The 18,350-nt window shown below is 41.0% G+C and overlaps 1 protein-coding gene across 1 annotated transcript in view; it reads right to left on the bottom strand.

The window, feature by feature from the left end:
* col9a1b (collagen, type IX, alpha 1b) overlaps positions 1 to 17,801 on the bottom strand; it is an 82,294-nt gene extending 64,493 nt beyond the window's left edge. Inside the window, exons 1-8 of the mRNA XM_078398994.1 lie at positions 17,638 to 17,801; positions 16,467 to 16,529; positions 16,035 to 16,070; positions 15,874 to 15,936; positions 8,565 to 8,618; positions 5,335 to 5,370; positions 4,073 to 4,096; positions 2,319 to 2,372 (exon numbers count right to left, since the gene is read on the bottom strand). Coding sequence (XP_078255120.1) covers positions 2,319 to 2,372; positions 4,073 to 4,096; positions 5,335 to 5,370; positions 8,565 to 8,618; positions 15,874 to 15,936; positions 16,035 to 16,070; positions 16,467 to 16,529; positions 17,638 to 17,715 — 408 coding nt within the window. The 5' untranslated portion in view covers positions 17,716 to 17,801. The remainder of the gene's footprint in view (positions 1 to 2,318; positions 2,373 to 4,072; positions 4,097 to 5,334; positions 5,371 to 8,564; positions 8,619 to 15,873; positions 15,937 to 16,034; positions 16,071 to 16,466; positions 16,530 to 17,637) is intronic.
* Positions 17,802 to 18,350: the final 549 nt, after the last annotated feature.

Below are 18,350 nucleotides of genomic sequence, written 5' to 3'. Positions count from 1 at the left end.
GGATGTGGAGAGGGGAACAATTAATAATCCAAGTCAAGATCCTACAATCAAACTGTAAAATGGGAAAACAGATGTGTTTCACTTTGAAGGTGGGAGGAGAGGGATAGGGATGGGGGGAGGAAAGAACGGAAAGAGTGCATGTGATAGCATGAAGACCAAGACTATAAAATCATGAGGGGAATAGATAAGGTGAACGAACAGAATCTTTTACGTGGGGTAGGAGAATCAAAAACAACATAACATCTGTTTAAGTTGAGGGGACAAGATTTAATACCATCCTGAGGGGCAACCCTTTCCTGTAAAGTTGTACTAAAACATTCTTATTTTTATATTCCATGCCCAACATTCCATTAGCCTTAATAAAAACACATTGTACTGCAAACACTCTGCCGGTCAGCACAGTCATCGACCTAAAGGTTAATTGTTTCTTATTTCACAGATGCTGCCTAACCTGCTGACTGGTTCTATAATTTTCTGCTATTATTTTGATTTCTAGCATCAGAGGTCTATGTTTTTCATTAGCCTTCCTGGTTACCTACTCTACCTGCCTGCCAACTCTTTGTGCCTTATTTACTAGGAACCTGGAACCCATTGCATTGAAATATTATGTCACCTCACTCTGTTTAAATAATGTTTCGCTTTTTCATTCCTCCTTCCAAAGTAGATAACCTCACACTTTTTCACAGTATTCCAAATGCCATCTGAGTTCAGAGTCCCATCAATGTGTTTTCTCTACTATCCACAATCTACTCCCACAGTTTATACTATCTCATACAAATCAGCTATGATTAACAAGCATTCACCACCTCTCTAAGACCACACCAACAGCACTTGGATCACCTGAGCAATCCTCGTCTGAATTCTATCACAGATATTCGCTTTGTTTCTCCAACTTTGCAAGTTGAAAATTCCATTCCCAGTTCCAACACAAGATCGTCGACATGAAACATTAACTCTGTTTCTCTCTCTAACCTGTTGAGTGTGTTCAGCAATTTCTGTTTTACTCTATTAGCATGATTACAGACTCAACAATTATGTAACAGTTGATTTCTCAACTACTATTACAGAACAGAGAGCAGAATCTAGGTTGTCTGCGTACTTATTCTGGGCATTAGTTGCACAAGTATGTGGATTTCAAGAAAGCAGCTTGTGCCACTTGTACCACACATGCACACATAGAATAAATAGGCATGCATAGGCATTCATCTACGCAGACAGTAGATGAGACATCCATACAATACGTGTTAGGGCTCAAGAGTTTCAAAGACTATTAGATAGGGAGACCTTGGACCTTGACCCAGCTGCAAAGAACATTGATATAGGTTCATCTCAAGATAATGTGCAGCAGTATTTTCATGTGCCTATTGTCTTTTTAAGTTTAGGGTGTGCCGTTGGAGTACCCTGGATGAGTAACTGTATTGCAGTTTGTGGATTTGCTAGAGTTACTCGAGAGGGTTATAATCAGTCTGGCAAGAGGGTTGAACTCAAAGTGGCAGTAAAGGAAAAAAATCAACTGTCAGGCAGCATCTGCGGAAAAAATTGACAAATTACGTTTTTGGTCAGGAAAGATCAGAAAGTTGAGGTAAATACAGAAGTTAAGTCGAGCATGTCCAGTAGGCGAGACAGGCAGAACAGGGAGTGAAGAAGGTCTGATAGGAGTATAGACTAAACTGTATGGATCATCAAGTTACAGCTGTACAAGATGTTAGGTCAGGGATGGAGTATTGTGTGCAGTTCAGGTTGCCATGCTTTAGGAAGGGATTGAGCAGAAAAGATTCACAAGGATATTGCTGGGACTGGAGGGTTTAAGTTCTAAGGAGAGACTGGGTAGACTGTGGTTGTTTTCCCTGGGGGAAAGAAGGCTGAGGCGTGATCTTACAGAGGTTTATAAAATCATGAGGCTCACAGATAAGGTGAATATACACACCAGCCTCTGTGAGGAAAAACTTGCCTCTTTTAAATCTCTCCCCCTCACCTTAAAACTGCATTTAAGTGTTACCCCAGCACTGTAATTTTTTTGTAGTTACTCCAGCACTTTGTATTTTTGTTTGGAGATGGTGCCTGACCTGTTGAGTTTACTCCAGCATTTAGATTTTTCTAGTTTAGTTTTTTTAAATTTGTAAACCAGCATCTGCATTACATTGTATCTCAGCCAATTAATTGCTAACAATGCCATAATAATTTGTTATTATAACATTCACTCTTTGGTGTTCATTTTCACATATTACATAAATATAGACCTCCATTTTAATTCTACTTGCTATTTTTATTTAAGCATATCAGCAATAAACAATGTAAAGAAAAGATCAAATACTCACAGGAAGCCCAACACGACCAAGTTCACCAGGAAGTCCAGATGGACCAGAAGACCCCTGCACCAAAGAAATGTAGTTTGTTAATGAGATATCACCAATTGTTACCAAACACATCAAGGTAGGATTAGCTAAATATAGTAAAGAAAACAGAAGCAGCAAAATAATCAACAGAGCAAGTGGGGTGTTTGAATACCCCGCAATCATTTTCTGCACAACAGCAGGTAACAGACATCTGGCTGAAATGGAAGCATGGCCAGAAGTGCAACCGTCTTCCGCTAACACCAGTGGCTGAGATGCAAAGACTGCACAATTGCAATTTTGTAATTCGACAGCCATCACTGGCAAAGTTCACTGTGGTTTCAGTAATTATGGCCATGCCCCATTTATATAACATATTTCACAAAAGGTCATTTCTTCAGTTTCACTTTCTGAATTGGTTTCTATCTTGCTGCTTTAGATATTTTAATGTGCTCTAGTGAGATAAGCACATCGCAAAACAGGGCTAAAATGGGTAGGTTTGTTTTCTGATCTGTTGGGTCAGGCTCTGTAACTTGCCTTGGAGACACTGACTGAGAAAATGGGTGAAATTCAGCTAGTATTCTACAATTCACTTATTCCCCCCAAAAATGTACAAGTGAATACAAGTGGTACAAACAGTTTTGGAGTCAGATGTGCTGCCAAAATCTTCAAACTATCTTTCAGCATTCTGTGCAGTGCTCACGTATGAAAAAATGCCTCGTGGACAAGTTAAAAGGTCACTGCGTAATCAATCTGTGAGTGTCACTACCATCAGGACAGATGGATAGAAAGAATAAAAGGCAAACAAGATCATTTATACACTGCAAGCATCAGTTAATAGCACTGCTCAGTTGAGCTCTAAATCCATTCCACAAAAATACACACAGAAGTTACAACACCGAGGTGAGCCACTGGGCTTCATCAGTCTTGAGTGACTTTACTCTCACAGAAAGGCATTGTCCAGGTACCTTTCCCTTCATGCATTTTCCCTATTCAATCCAATCCTGAATACCGATATGGATTCTGCTATTATCGCTAATCATGGGAGTGAATTATCAAGAGGATGTTTACTCTTATCCTTTGTCCACAGTCTCTTAAACCTAATTATTTTAACATGGCCCCACATTCTAAATCCCAGAACTAATGGCTCAGATCGGTTTCCATCTACTCTTCCTAATCCTTTGTAATTAAAACACTTCTATCTTCTGCCCCATAAACCATGTTATAAAGGAGAGAAGGTTTCCAAAAACCTCATATCTTTATTTTCACGTGGCAACAACCAGGTGAATCTGCACTGTACACACTTAAATCATCAACGTTCTTCCTGTAATGCACAGAATATAATAATGTCACTTTCTAAAGGTCCTTTTTCGGGTCAACATTATATCTTGGCTTTTACGTTGCATGACTCTTGAGGAGAAAAAACACTGTGCCTGTGTCAATAATTACCACAGAATGAGTATCTGAAAATAATAATGTCACAGTATTGCAAAGAAGTTCTTGTCGGGAGTCGAAATATGCAGATGTATTAGCAGCAGATTGGAATCTGGGAGATGCTGTGAGAAATGGGGAACTCTTCAAAAGCAAAGTAAGGAGAGAATATTTAAATAAATCTATAAACAGAAAAATGGAAATGTCCTTCATAAAACAAAATAAGGACAATTTTAATGAGTGGAAAATGCTCACATTTCAATAATTAACCAATAATTTTCCAAATCCATTGCAGTCTCTCTACTTACACTTGGCCCCAGTTCTGCCTCACCCTGTAAGTAAAGAACATCAAATACTTCAATGTAGCAAACTATTTCAATTATTCTTTTACAAAGAATACATCTCCTATTTCTCTGAATTACGAAGAAAAAGCAAAAGCAAACTGGAAGCAGCAAAACCCCCCTCCAAAAAATCACATGTTTAACCAGCTGAAATGAATCACTCATTCTTCATTATCTGAAGCTACAACTTAATTTGTAATTTAACTTTGCAAACATCTTGAACAGCTCAATGACATATAGCCCATTTTATCCACCAAAGTTTAGAATTGGTTCTCATCAACCCTCAATACTCCTCAAAACCCCAGAATGAGACAACTTTGGCCATTGTCACCACAACATTGTTTGAAAGTAGAACTTTTCTTCTTCAAGCTATCTTAGAACTTTAGTATTTTTGGCCACTTAACTCTCTCCATACTTTCTTCTACCACTGTAGGCCAACTATGCACCTATGTCATTCTACGATTGCAGTCCTACTAGTTATGAAGAGCGAAGAATCTACCAAAACACCCAATTCTTCTTCATTCCTAAAATCCTAAACTGCATTTTTATGACTTCTTAGCTCAACTGTTCCGATCTCTCTGCAATGGTCACCCAAGCCTCCCCTGCAACTTTTCCAGAATTCCTCTCATAATCCTCAAGTGTTTCCATCACTCTATCCTCACTCATGCTCTACTTAGTTCAAGTTTCCTCTCATTTACCAATCTATCCTTCAACTCACTACATCTTTTCTCCGGAACCATCCCTAACCTTGTATGGCTTCACTTGGACTCTTACCTTACATCAGTCATCTACGACAGAACTACTAGTCTACCCTTCAGTCTGTTATTTTTGTCCTAATCTCTGTGTATGGTTACTTTTCTCTTCATATTGTACAACTACTTAATAGACAACATCATCTTTTAATTTCCTTGTTTATGTTCAATGCTATTTAACCTCGCAGTATCCAACAACCGCCCACATTACAAATGGCCCACTTCATAAGGTGCCCATACCTAAATTTCAGAATTTTGTAAAGGTAACTTTGCTATCAAAATGTATATTGTTGTGATATTTCAACATTGTATTAAATAATCTGCTGTCTCAAATACAAACCTCATGTCTGACTAAATATGATTATTTTCTCAAGCTCTTTTCAACTGAAATACAGAATTCTATTTATTATTCTTCACAGTATTTTGCTGAACAATTTAGATTCAACCCTTTTCATGATTGCAAATATCTTGACTTACGGGAGCTCCAGGCGATCCAATTGCACCAGGTTCACCCTATGAAACAGAATCAAAATGAACGTATGTGTTAGTAACGCAGAGTTACTGAGACAACTTTAATTATGATTGGATCAAATCATCATATTAAAAAGATAGCACTAATTTTACTCCTGCTGATATTGAAGTTGGTTTTTAACTGCACCTGAAACCGAGGGAATAAGGAGTCCCTGGCATAAAAGAAATGGAAGTGAAGATAAAATTCCATGCAATGATTCTGTACACAATTTTCATTTTGCTGGAAATTTCTAAAGAATGCCCACCAAATCAAAGAAAGATATGCTAAACCACAGATAGGCAACTGATCCTCCTGGACAGAAAGTTAATTGAAGTGGAGTTCGGGAAATTAGCCTTAGGCCCGAAACTATTCAACTCTGAAATCATAGGATGAGAGGGACAGGCAGCATAAATGCAAGGCATGCATATCTGAACAGACACCATAAATTTGCTTCTCTGCTGAACACGGCAAGGAATCCAATGGCTGAAGCATATGCTTGCTAAGATTACAGTAGAAAAATGTGCTCACAGCAAGGCAAGGCAGGATCTGTGAGACCATTTATTCCAAAGGAGATTTTATGGCTGATAATACAACTACACATAAATTTAATTTTTTTTTAATTATGTTTAATCATACAAGACTGATGGTAGGTGATATTTTTTTTAATGTTTTAAACAAATGTTTATCTATTTCAGATTTAATACATTTTGAGTCCTCTGATACATCAGGGCCAATCAGGCACACTGATAAGGTCTTAGCAAAAGTGAAGGCAGTTATAATTTTTCTGGTTAATGATTGTGCTTATGCAATTATGTGCAATTTTTATTAATTATCGATGCTATTGCACAATCAATTACTTTGAATCATATTTTCGTCAGGATACAAATGGAGATCTAGTAAACATATTAATTACCCAAGACCCTTTATTTTTCAAGAACAGTTGGAAAAATGTATAACATATAAAAGTAATGAACTATTTAATATGAAACTATGGTTCTTCCTTTTAGCTACTGGACATTCATACTGAAAATTATGGCCCAGTAGAATGGTTTTAGCTTCTACCTCACCTAACAAGGATCTGTGACCTAAACGTGTAGAGGAAAAAAAACCTGCAGATGCTGGTTTAAATCAAAGGTAGACACAAAATGCTGGAGTTACTCAGCGGGTCAAGCAGCATCTCGGGAGAGAAGGAATGGGTGGCGTTTCGGGTCGAGACCCTTCTTCTGTGGCCTAAACCCATGATCTAACATGATGTGCACTGGCACCTCACTTAATGTTCAGGATGTACTCCCAGGATTAAAATTACTGATGGAATCAGTACTAAACAATAATAAAGAAAAGGTTGTATCACTGACAGTACTGACAGACCGAAAACCTAACCCAAACTCCTGGCCTCCACATGCTGCTGTGCTGGTAACCTGATACAAATTCTGTGCAGGAAGGAACTGCAGATGTAGGTTTAAACCGAAGATAGACACAAAAAGCTGGAGTAACTCAGCGGGACAGGCAGCATCTCTGGAGAGAAGGAATGGGTACTGTTTTGGGTCGAGATCATTCTTCAGACGTCGGAAGAAGGTTCTCGACCCGAAATGTCACCCATTCCTTCTCTCCAGAGATGCTGCCTGTCCTGTATGGGTATCATCCTTGCCCAACAGAAACCTGTCAGCCTGTCTTAAAGTTTTCAAGTGGTGGCCTTTCAGGAGGGTGTATGATACATTACCACGTGTGAAAAATAGCACTTGTATGCATTTTAGCTCTAATCTCGTGTTGACTTTGGTGGAGAGTGTGCAGAAGAGATTCAACAAGATATCGCCTAGATTGGAGGTCTTTAGTCATGGAGAGAGATTGGATAGGTTGGTTGTGTTTTCCCTGAAGCTGAAGCGAAAGAGGCTAAGGGGTGAACTGGTGGAGGTAGATACAATTATGAGACGCATAGATAGAGCAGATAGTCAGAAATTTTTTCCCATGCTTGGAAAAAGGAAGAGAACCAGGTTTAAGCTAAGAGGAAGGAGATTTAAAGAGTATCTTCAGGGTAAGTTTTTTTGCACAGTTGTTCTGATCTAGAGGACGCTGGCAGAGGAGGTGGTCGGTTCACATACAATCACTACATTTAAGAGACATACAGGCACTTGAATAGGCAAGGCACAAATGATATGGACCTTATGGAGGAAATAGAATTGGTGTAAATGGGCAAAGAGGCCAGATGGACATGGTGAGCTGAAGGATCTGATTCTGTGTTGTACATCTAAATGACTGTGAATTGAATTGAAAAATGCAGCATGGAAACAAGCATGTTGACCCACTGAGTCCACGCCGACCATCAATCACCCGGTCACACTAGTTGTATGTTACCCCACATTTGTATCTATTCACACCAGGGACAATTTACAGAGGCCAATTAATCTACAAACTCTTTGGGACATGGGAGGAAAACGGAGCACCCGGAGGAAACCCACACGGTATCAGGGAGAACGTGCAAACAAACACACAGGATTGAACCCCGGTCTCTAGCGCTGTGAGGCAGCAGATCTACCAGCTGCGCCACTTTGCCACTTTTTCAACAGAGAAGTTTCCCATATTCAATTAAATCTCCTACCTTATCGAGTCATAGATTCATAGTGTTGAAACAAGCCCTTTGCCCACCTTTCCTATGATGACCATTGCACCAATCTATATAAATCCCATTTACCTTCATTAATTGTGTAGCCTTCTATGCCTTAGCAGTTCAGATGCTTGTCTGGATACTTTGTAAATGTTGAGAGTATCTGCCTCCACCAACTCTTCAGGCAGTGCATTCCAGACTAACCACTCTGTGTAAAGAAACTTCTCCCTTAGATCACACTAAACCACCCACCTCTCACCTTAAATCAATGCTCTCCTGTATTAGATTTCCCCAACATGGGGATTAAAGTTTTTACTTTTTACCCTATCTATCTGCGAATTTACTCTGTCAGTGTCACGCATTTGCCACTTCTGGGACTTTCCATCAAGTGTCTCTCATTTGGAGTTTATCCCATTTTGGCCTCAGAACAGTCTGAGTATTTGGTCCTACATTTGTGCTTTAGGACCTTAGTTATTACTAGCTTATTAAATGAGTTGGTTCCTCATATCTGTTTCTCAGTACTGCTTAGAACAATGTGAGAGTCTATTGCAAACCAAAGGTTTGATATTTAACAGTGAGTGTTGCAGACCTTACCTTTGGTCCAGGTTGCCCAGAAAACCCTGAAGACCCCTGTTGTCCTGGTGGTCCCTGTATGAGTATAAAACCATCAGAGTAAAGTGTTAGTATGTGCCATTCGAAATTTACTCTTAAGTAACTGAAGTTTTGATGTTATTACCTCAGTATATTCTTTATTGCAAGTAGTACAAAACTATTAATATCTCAAGATTGAACAAGCTATATACTTGACTTCTCCTGCAATGTTACCAAACATGGTTAAAACCTGTGGCCCGATTGTCCACCCCAATTTTAGTGTTAAAAGACTTACCTGTGCTTTCAAATCCCTCCATGGTCTTACTCCTTACTATTTCTATAATTTAGTTTAGTTTAGTTTAGAGATACAGCAAAGAAACAGGCCCTTCAGCCCACAGAGTCAGCGCCGACCAGTGATCCCCACACATTAACACTATTCTCTGTGAGAGTTTTTTTGAGAATGGACAGCAAGCATCTGAATGTTTGTGGACTGTGAGAAGGTAGTATGTCCTATACGAGCCCTAATCTGCTGTCTGTATATTTCTGCAGAGGCTGCTAATTGGGAGATACTTTGCGACAGTTTTTCATCTCAAATCCAGGAATACAAAATCCAGCCCGATAACTATCTCCCTTGATTATTGCTACGATCTGCTACACCCAGCACGCCTGGAATACAGCAGAATATTGCTGCGTACAGACCAATCATTCAGCACACAGCATGTAGACCCAATGCAATTACTCAAACTACCAAAACACAACAAACATTTATCCCATTTACCCCACTACTTCTTACAGGGGTTACCCCATCATCAGCTGGAAATGACTGGAAGATGCAGAAAAAAAGATGAGGAAATGGATCTGTGGGATTTACACCAAATGTAGAGCAAAATAAGAATCCCTATAAAAGAGGAATTTTCCTTTAGACTTTCTAATTAATCTTTATGTGATAGGTGGTTGCTTGCGGTGTCATTTCAGTTAATTGAAGTTGGTCGGTTTCTTGGAGATAAGGCAGAAAGGTCAGTGTTTAGCTGCTTCAGGGAGGTGGGGTGAGGCACTGTCAGAGACATCAGTTGAAGACATGAGGATTCCACACGACAGATAGTCACACATGGAAGATTAGGAGAATGTGCCAGAGTTGTGGGCCAGAGCTATGGGATAAATGCATGTTCAGGATCTGGTTTCATTACAGGGTAGAGGGAATTGATACCCCATGAGATGAGTAACTGGCCTTCCTGTCGGAAGTCCTCATTCAGCACCATTCTAGGGAAATTTCTGGAGAAGAGAACTGACAATATAAATCTACAAGGAATCTCTGCTTTTGTTACGTGTTATTGTTATTTCAAAATCATGGTAAAAGTTATTAGATAAGATCTATTTCCTCTAAACCTTCCCAGCAGCTGAAAGAAGACACAATACCATGTTCCTATTTCCCAGGTCCAAGTCATCAATTTAATCTTAGTAAGTAAGATGGGTGCTATATGATGGAGTTAACAGGTCAGCCAAGGGCTCTATACAATTACTTGTGAAGCCATTCACAATGTTGCGAGGGATCTGCCTCTCATAATATTTGAAGATGCTACATAAAGTTCACAGGGAGTGCAACAGAATCATGGCAATAATAAAATGTGACTTTTTTTTTGTACAGGATCAATGGGCCCAATCTCACATAATGCAAATAGTGAGGTGATTTATTAGGTATACTCTATGGCCCTTAGGCACAATCTGCCCCATTCATAACTTTGCCACCAATGATATGATGCAGGAGGGAGAAAGAGGAAGAAACATACGAAGGGGAGAAATGAGGCAACTGTGGCTGACAATGAGCAAGGCAAAATAAAGGAAATTATAGGCCAGATAATCTGACTTCAGCGGTTGGTAAGATTATAGAGTCCTCATTAAGGATGGGGTTATTGGGGGAAGCACGTGATAAAATAGGCTGAAGAAAGCATGGTTTTGTTAAGAGGAGATTTTGCCTGACAAATCTGTTGGAATCCTTTAGGGAAGTAAAAAGCAAGATAGACAGAGGAGAGTCAGTAGATGTTGTTTACTTGGATTTTCAGAAGACCTTTGATAAGGTGCCATACATGAGGCAGCTAAACAAGATAGGAGACAAGGTACTAGCACGGATAGAAGATTGACTGACTGGCAGAAGGCAAAGAGTGGGAATCAAGGAGGCCATTTCTGGTTGGCTATCAGTGAATAATGGTGTGCCGCAGGGGTCGGTGATGGGTCCGCTACTTTTCAGATTGTATGTTAATGATCTGGATGATAGAATTGATGGTTTTGTGAATACAAAGATAGGTGGAGTGGTAGGTAATGTTGAGGAAGCAGAGGGACTTAGACAGGTTGGGAGAGTGGGCAAAGAGGTGGCAAATGAAATACAGCATAGCAAATTATACAGTCATGCACTTTGGTAGAAGGAATGAAGGTGCGGACTATTTTCTAAATGGGAAGGGGATTCAGAAATCAGAGGTGCAAAGGGACTGGGGAGTGCTGGTGCAAAAGGTAAATTTCCATGTTGAGTCAGTAGTAAGGAAGGCAAACACAATGTTACCATTCATTTTGAGAGGACCAGAATGTAGAAGCAAGGATATAATGCTGAGGCTTTGTAAGATGCTGGACAGGCCACATTTTGTATATTGTGAGTCATTTTGGGCCCCATATCCAAGGAAGGATTTGCTGGCATTGGAGAGGGTCCAAAGGAGGTTTATGAGAAAAATCCCGAGGATGATTGGAGCGTTTGTGGTACTGGGCCTGTACTCACTGGAGTTTAGATTGAAGATAGACACAAAATGCTGGAGTAACTCAGCAGGACAGGCGGCATCTCTGAAGAGAAGAAATGGGTGACGTTTTGGGTCGAGACCCTTCTTCAGACCCGAAACATCACCCATTCCTTCTCTCCAGAGATGCTGCCTGTCCCGCTGAGTTACTCCAGCATTTTGTGTCTTTCTTCAATTTAAACCAGCATCTCCAGTTCTTTCCGACACTCACTGGAGTTTAAAAGAATAAAGATGAATCTCATTGAAACCTAATGAATAATGAAAGGTCTAGATAGAGTGGATGTGGAGAGGATGCTTGCAGTAATGGCAGAGTTGGGACCAGAGGGCACAGCTTCAGAATAAAAGGAGGTACCTTTAGAAAGGAGATAAAGGGGGATTTCTTTAGCTAGAGGGTGGTGAATCTGTGCAATTCATTGCCAAAGGCGGCTGTGGAGGCCAAGTCATTACGTATTATTAAAGCAGAGATTGATAGGTTCTGGATTAGTAAGAAAGTCAAAGGTTATGGGAGAAGGCAGGAGAATGGGGATGAGAGGGAAAAATAGATCAGCTGTGATCGAATGGCGGTGCGGATTCAATAGACCAAATGCCCTAATTCTGCCCCTTTGGCTTATCATATAAATATTTTGATAGATTTAGAGAGCGACAGGGATAGGCTGCGTAGGCTAGGACTTTATTCCATGGAGCACAGGAGATTCAGGGGTGATCTTATTGAGATGTTAAAATCATGTGGGGATTAGACTGGGCAAATTCACAAAGGGCAGGGGAATTACGAACTCATGGCATGGGTTTAAGATGAGAGGGGGAATATTTAAAGAAAAAAAAGACAAAGAGCTGGAATAACTCAGCGGGTCAGGCAGCATCTCTGGAGAATATGGATAGGTGATGTTTTGGGCCGGGACCCATCTTCAGACTAATTGTGGTGGGGTGGAGGGGGAGAGGGCTGGAAGAGAGGTGGGGGCAAGACAAAGCCTGGCAAGTGATAGATGGATACAGGTGAGTGGGGGGCTGTGATAAGTAGATAGTTGGACAAAAGCCAGTGATGAAGAGACAAAAGTTGAGATAAGGATAAGGTATGAGGTAAGATATGAATCATGAAGCCAGAAAAAATAATCTTGTGGTTAAGGTATGAATTGTAAAGCCAGAGAAAGGAATATAAGTGGAAAGGGAAAATGAGGGGAGGGGGAAGGAGATAGATGTGTGGGAGGGGGAGGGGGGCAGGATGTACATCGATTAGTCACCTGAAATTGGAGAATTCAATGTTCATACTGTTAGCATATAAGCTGCCCAAGCAGAATATGAGATGCTGTTCCTTCAGTTTCCATGTGGCCTCACTCTGGCAATGGAGGAGGCACAGGACAGAAAGGTCAATATGGGAGTGGAAAGAAGAGTTAAAATGGTTAGCAACTGGGAGATGCTGCAGGACTTGGCAGATGGAGTGCAAATGTTTGGTGAAACAGTCAACTACTCTGTGCTTGGTTGATTAAAAGGAGGCTACATCAGGAACAAATGTCATTGGTAAAGCTAGAGAAGGTGCATGTGAACCTTTGTCTCACCTGGAAGAACTGCTGAGTCCTTGGATGGATTTGAGGAAAGAGATATAGGGACAGTTGGTACCAATGGTTTAGAGGGATACGGGCCAAGTCTGGGCAAATGGAACTACCTTGGATGGGGCAGCATAGTTGGCATGAAAAGATTGGGCCAAAGGGTTTGTTTGCATGCTTTATGACTCTATGACTCCATGTTACCCCAACGTAGACATAACATCCAATACCAGTAATCCTTTCCTTATGTCAGTGATTCTGTTCACCTCCTTCCCTATCCTCTCTCCCCCCCTCCCCCGCCACCTTCCGCCATCCAGATTGCCCTTATTGAAAAACCTTAGCCATTCTCCTTCCCCACTCTCTACTGACTCCACATATAGTCTCAGCAAGGCCTTATATAACTATAATAAGACAACTTTACTCATACCCAAATCCTATTGCAATAAAGGCTATCTATCATTTGCCCCACCAACTGCCTGCTGCACTTGCATGTTATTTTTCAGTTACTTATATACAAGAACACCCATGTCCCTTTAAGCAACAGAAATGTCCAAACTCTCACCATTTAAAATTTACTCTACATTCCTGACTTTTTAACTCTGTCAATAATGGTTTGATAACTCGCAGCTAGGATCTCAGATTTCACTGCAGCATTACTGACATTCAAATGCTATAGTGGAAGTTCAGACTATTGCCAAAGGGTTTTATTCCTAGTGTGGGCAAGGGGCTGTCAGGGTGTCACAGCAGTTCAGTAATGCGTCTTTCAATGGTTCACTCACAATGTTGATGCATGCACCTTAGAGAAGAGGGAGTGGAGTATGAATCTGCTCTCTCTCTCTCTCTCTCGAGATGACAGCAATTGTAATCCCAATTTAGATGAAGGGATTAAAAGTCTCATTAGCAAATTTGCAGATGACACAAAGATGGGTGGCAGTGTGAACTGTGAGGAGGATGCTACGAGGATGCAGGGTGACTTGGACAGGTTGTGTGAGTGGGCAGATGCATGGCAGATGTGCAGTTTGCAGTTTAATGGGGATAAATGTGAGGTCATCCACTTTGGTGGTAAGAACGGGAAGGCAGATTATTATCTGAATGGTGTCGTTAGGAAATGGGGAAGTACAAAGAGATCTGGGTGTCCTTGTTCATCAGTCACTTAAAGTTAGCATGCAGGTACAGCAGGCAGTGAAGAAAGCTAACGGCATGTTGGTCTTTATGACAAGAGGAGTTGAGTATAGAAGCAAAGAGGTCCTTCTGCAGTTGTACAGGCCCTAGTGAGACCGCACCTGGAGTACTGTGTGCAGTTTTGGTCTCCAAATTTGAGGAAGGACATTCTTGCTATTGAGGGAGTGCAGCGTAGGTTTACTAGGTTAATTCCTGGAATGGCGGGACTGTCGTATGTTGAAAGACTGGGGCGACTAGGCTTGTATACACTGGAATTTAGAAGGATGAGAGGGGATCTTATTGAAACATATAAGATTATTAAGTGATTGGACACGTTAGAGGCAGGAAACATGTTCCCAATGTTGGGGGCATCCAGAACCATGGACCACAGTTTAAGAATAAGGGGTAGGCCATTTAGAACGGAGATGAGGAAAAACTTTTTCACTCAGAGTTGTAAATCTGTGGAATTCTCTGCCTCAGAAGGTAGTGAAGGCCAATTCTCTGGATGCTTTCAAGAGAGAGCTAGATAGAGCTCTTAATGGTAGCGGAGTCAGGGGGTATGGGGAGAAGGCAGGAACGGGGTACTGATTGTGAATAATTGAATCGCCGTGCTGGCTCGAAGGGCCGAATGGCCTACTCCTGCACCTATTGTCTATTATCCTGAATTATCAATGGAATCTCCAGGAATTAAAGATTAATATTCAAAATACTGATTGAATAATCCAGGAGGAATGAAAAGTTTGTGAACCAAAGTTGTGTTCTTCTCATTCTTTGAACACATTTGAAATATTGGAAGAGAGGAAAGAATTGTATCCAACATGAGGAGACTTGAAGTCATATGATAAATTAAACATCCAAAAGGAGGCCAACGATTAGATCTTCCTTCGCCCCCTACTTACTCCTCAATCACAATTCCTGGCAAGGATCTAGGGATGTTTTATCACAACTTTGTATTTTTAATTTGACTTCACTTTAATGTTAAAGTGCACAATTTGATATTGACGGCCTTTAAACACCAAGGTCGAAAATTGCCTAGGTTAGTAGGTCAAAATGGGCAGTTTGGGAACAGCCACAAGCAGGGCCCATTGGTTGCAACTGAATTAAGTACTAGAGACAACAGCCAGAAACGAACCTCCATCCTATTATGACATGGGTCTCAAATTAATTGGGCACATTTCCCCTGAAGTTCACCACATGACCTCCCTCCTACTTCCTGTTCCCCCACACTCTATGACCGCCCAACGACATCCCAACCAAAGGTCTTTGATCCCAACCTTCTCGGAGTTCCACTTTGCCACAAGCAACTGTCACCCACACGGACATGCAGGCTGATGCCTGAGTAAGTTCGGTGAAACACCTTTACATTCCCTTGTCAATATTGGAACTAGCAGTTCTTATCCCCTCGAGAGACTTTTTAACCGGGAATGTCTGAACCCCCACCTCCCCCTCCTTGATCTCAGGGACCAGCTGGCTTAACCTGAGGACCCTCTCTGAGGACCGGGTAGATTCTCACGCGCATTCTGAAGACAGAGTTAAAGATAGAATTTAAAAGCACGCCATCTCTTTTTCAGCGAGGGCATTGCATTTTTTCCATCTACATGGCTCAAGCCCTTTCATACCTGCGCACAATAACGGTCTTGTTTAAAGCGGAAGACCTGGAATTCGCCACTCTCACCCCCGCTGTTGGATTTTTGCAGCGAAGTCGCCAAGTCGTTTCACCAATTTAAGGCTGCATTGGACACGACGAAGATACAGACTGACGGTGATATTTGTTCACTTGCACTTTTGATGCACGGCACATGACTTACTTAAAGTTAATTTCCTACTTACATCTTCCCCTGACTTTCCAACCAATCCGATCGCGCCATTCGGACCTAGATCACCTTTCGGACCCTGGACAGAATTCACATTGAAAAAGAGGATCATATATAATGGCTAATAATGTTTTGTATATATAAATGATACAATGCAAAGGAAGGGGGGGCACTCACCGGCGGACCCGGGGGGCCATCCAGACCTCGAGGGCCCTGTAGGTAAATCAGAATAAATGAACTAATGTCATTACAACAAATTAAAATATTCGAATATCATGGCTAAAAGCTGATGCGGGGAGGGGAGTGAGTGAGAGAGTGAATGGGGCGTGGTGTTTGAACAGGGCGAAGGCATCATGTTGATGTTGGAGGTAGAGTCCCCGATACTCTGTCCCAGCGGGCGTTTCGTCCACCACTTTGCAAACGCCAAGTTTTGAAATGATTGTATGGTCTTGCTTGCTTCCTTCATCAAAGGTACCGGCTTTCGTTTGCATTGTGTAATGCTGTAAAGCGGATTTCAAGGGGTTGGGGTAGATGGAAAGGGGAAGAGGGCGTGGAGGAAAGAGAAGCGAGGGAGCAGAGACAGGTCACCGTTGCGATCCAATGACTTACGTCGATCCCATCCACTCCCGGGACTCCAGCCGGACCTGGGAGACCTAGATCATCTGGTACATCCTATGGTGAAAACCATTAAAAATCAAATTAAATATTAACTTGAAAGTGTGTTCACGTCGCCATTTAAGATATTTCTATTCGTCTAAAAACAATATATTTACTGATTTATAAATGCATTAATTAAAAAAGTGTTCTTTATCATGTTTTGCGAATGGCAATATTGTGGTTATGGAACATTCACCAACGAACGATACCCAATCTAGATTTCATTACTCCAAAATTTCATTGCCTACAAAACATCGCCTCTAATCTGTTAACTGTAACGTTTCAGGTCTTAATGTAGCCCTAAATATTGTAGAACTAGATTAAATGTCAATTTAGATTAAGCATTTCCCCCTTTGCCTAAAATGACACCTTGAATAGCAAAATACACCTTGAATAGCTTTCTAAAGCTACGGAGATGTACAAGATTAGAAGGTACAAGATTAGAAGGTACAAGATTAGAAGATATGCCAAGTAACAAATTTTGACACCAAGCACCAAAAAGCATTCTCATGTCTTGTCCTTCATCTTCCGCCTAGCCAACTTTCCTAGACATCAATACGGGCACAGTAATCCACTGACAGGACAAAGATCACCAACATCTCCGCTCGATCAGCCTATTCTTCATAGCTCTTAATGGTCACATCAGAAAAGTCGGTTCTTTGGGAAACGGGTTTTTTCTCGACCCAAGTTTCACTTTCCTTTTTCTTAAAAAAGTAAAACGTTGTAGCTATAAATGTTAAGTTCTTAGTGGAGTTAGCTATAAATGTTAAATGCTTAATGTTCAGCAGTGGTTTTCCCGAAGCGATGATTGGTTCGAAGGGCCGAATGGCCTCCTCCTGCACCTATTTTCAACGTTTTCTATAATTAATTGGCCCGTTGTGTATGTCGGAGATCTTACAGGTCGAAGAGAAATACAGCGATTCTTGTCATTTGAGAAACAAGGCACGCTGCTAACCGAGGAGCCCAGCGACCACTGTATTAAATATTTCCTTTTAAATATTCTTGCCAAACCAATGTAACGGTCCAAAGCAACGGGTGTGAAAGTACCAACGCGGTAGCTGCAGTAAAGATTAGCTACTTTCAGAAGAATAAAGAGGCAAGGTTCAAATGAATACCCACTTACTTGAGTTAAACCAGGACGCACTATATGTAGAAAAATCACCAGGAACAAGAATCCCGAGTGCCTGCCAGTGCTCGCCATGGTAACCCAATAACCAGGTAGATTGCCACTATCCTCTCCCTCCTCGGTTGAATATTAGGCCCCCAGGAAAAATTCTCCTCGCCGATCCCCTACTAAGATATGTGCATAGCAATGAGTTTTCATGTTTATTAATATTTCGCGGTCGGACCGTGTGATTGGAGGACCTGGCAGTCTTTGGGCGGAGTCTCGGGGTAACATCCACAAGCTACCTTTACATAAATGTTATAGATCCGTTTCCAATTTTGTAACTTTGTTGTTTTTTAGGGGTCAATTTTATTTTAAAAATAAGATGGTAATGATTTTATTACCAATATAAGTTGTATCTTTTGGGAGGGAAAATGAAAGCTTTAGAATAAACAGCGCTTTCTTACTGAATTTCTGACGGGAAATTCGGAGCAAGATTCGGGTTGCGCCCTGAGGATGCTGGTGAGAGGTCATCCACTGAAGCTTGGACAATCTTTGGCTCAAGAAATACATCGTTAATCGAATATATAGATTACCAACAATAATGTGCCAACAATACCAACAACAACAATAATAAAAACAACATGTGCATTGTATGTATCAAAATTAACTGATACATACAATGCACATGAATATTTCTAATACTTTTCATCCTATTTGCTGTATGCACG

The sequence above is a fragment of the Rhinoraja longicauda genome, chromosome 5 (assembly GCF_053455715.1).
Source record: "Rhinoraja longicauda isolate Sanriku21f chromosome 5, sRhiLon1.1, whole genome shotgun sequence".
NCBI classification, from domain to species: domain Eukaryota; kingdom Metazoa; phylum Chordata; class Chondrichthyes; order Rajiformes; family Arhynchobatidae; genus Rhinoraja; species Rhinoraja longicauda.
This window is presented reverse-complemented; position numbering and strand designations above follow the sequence as displayed.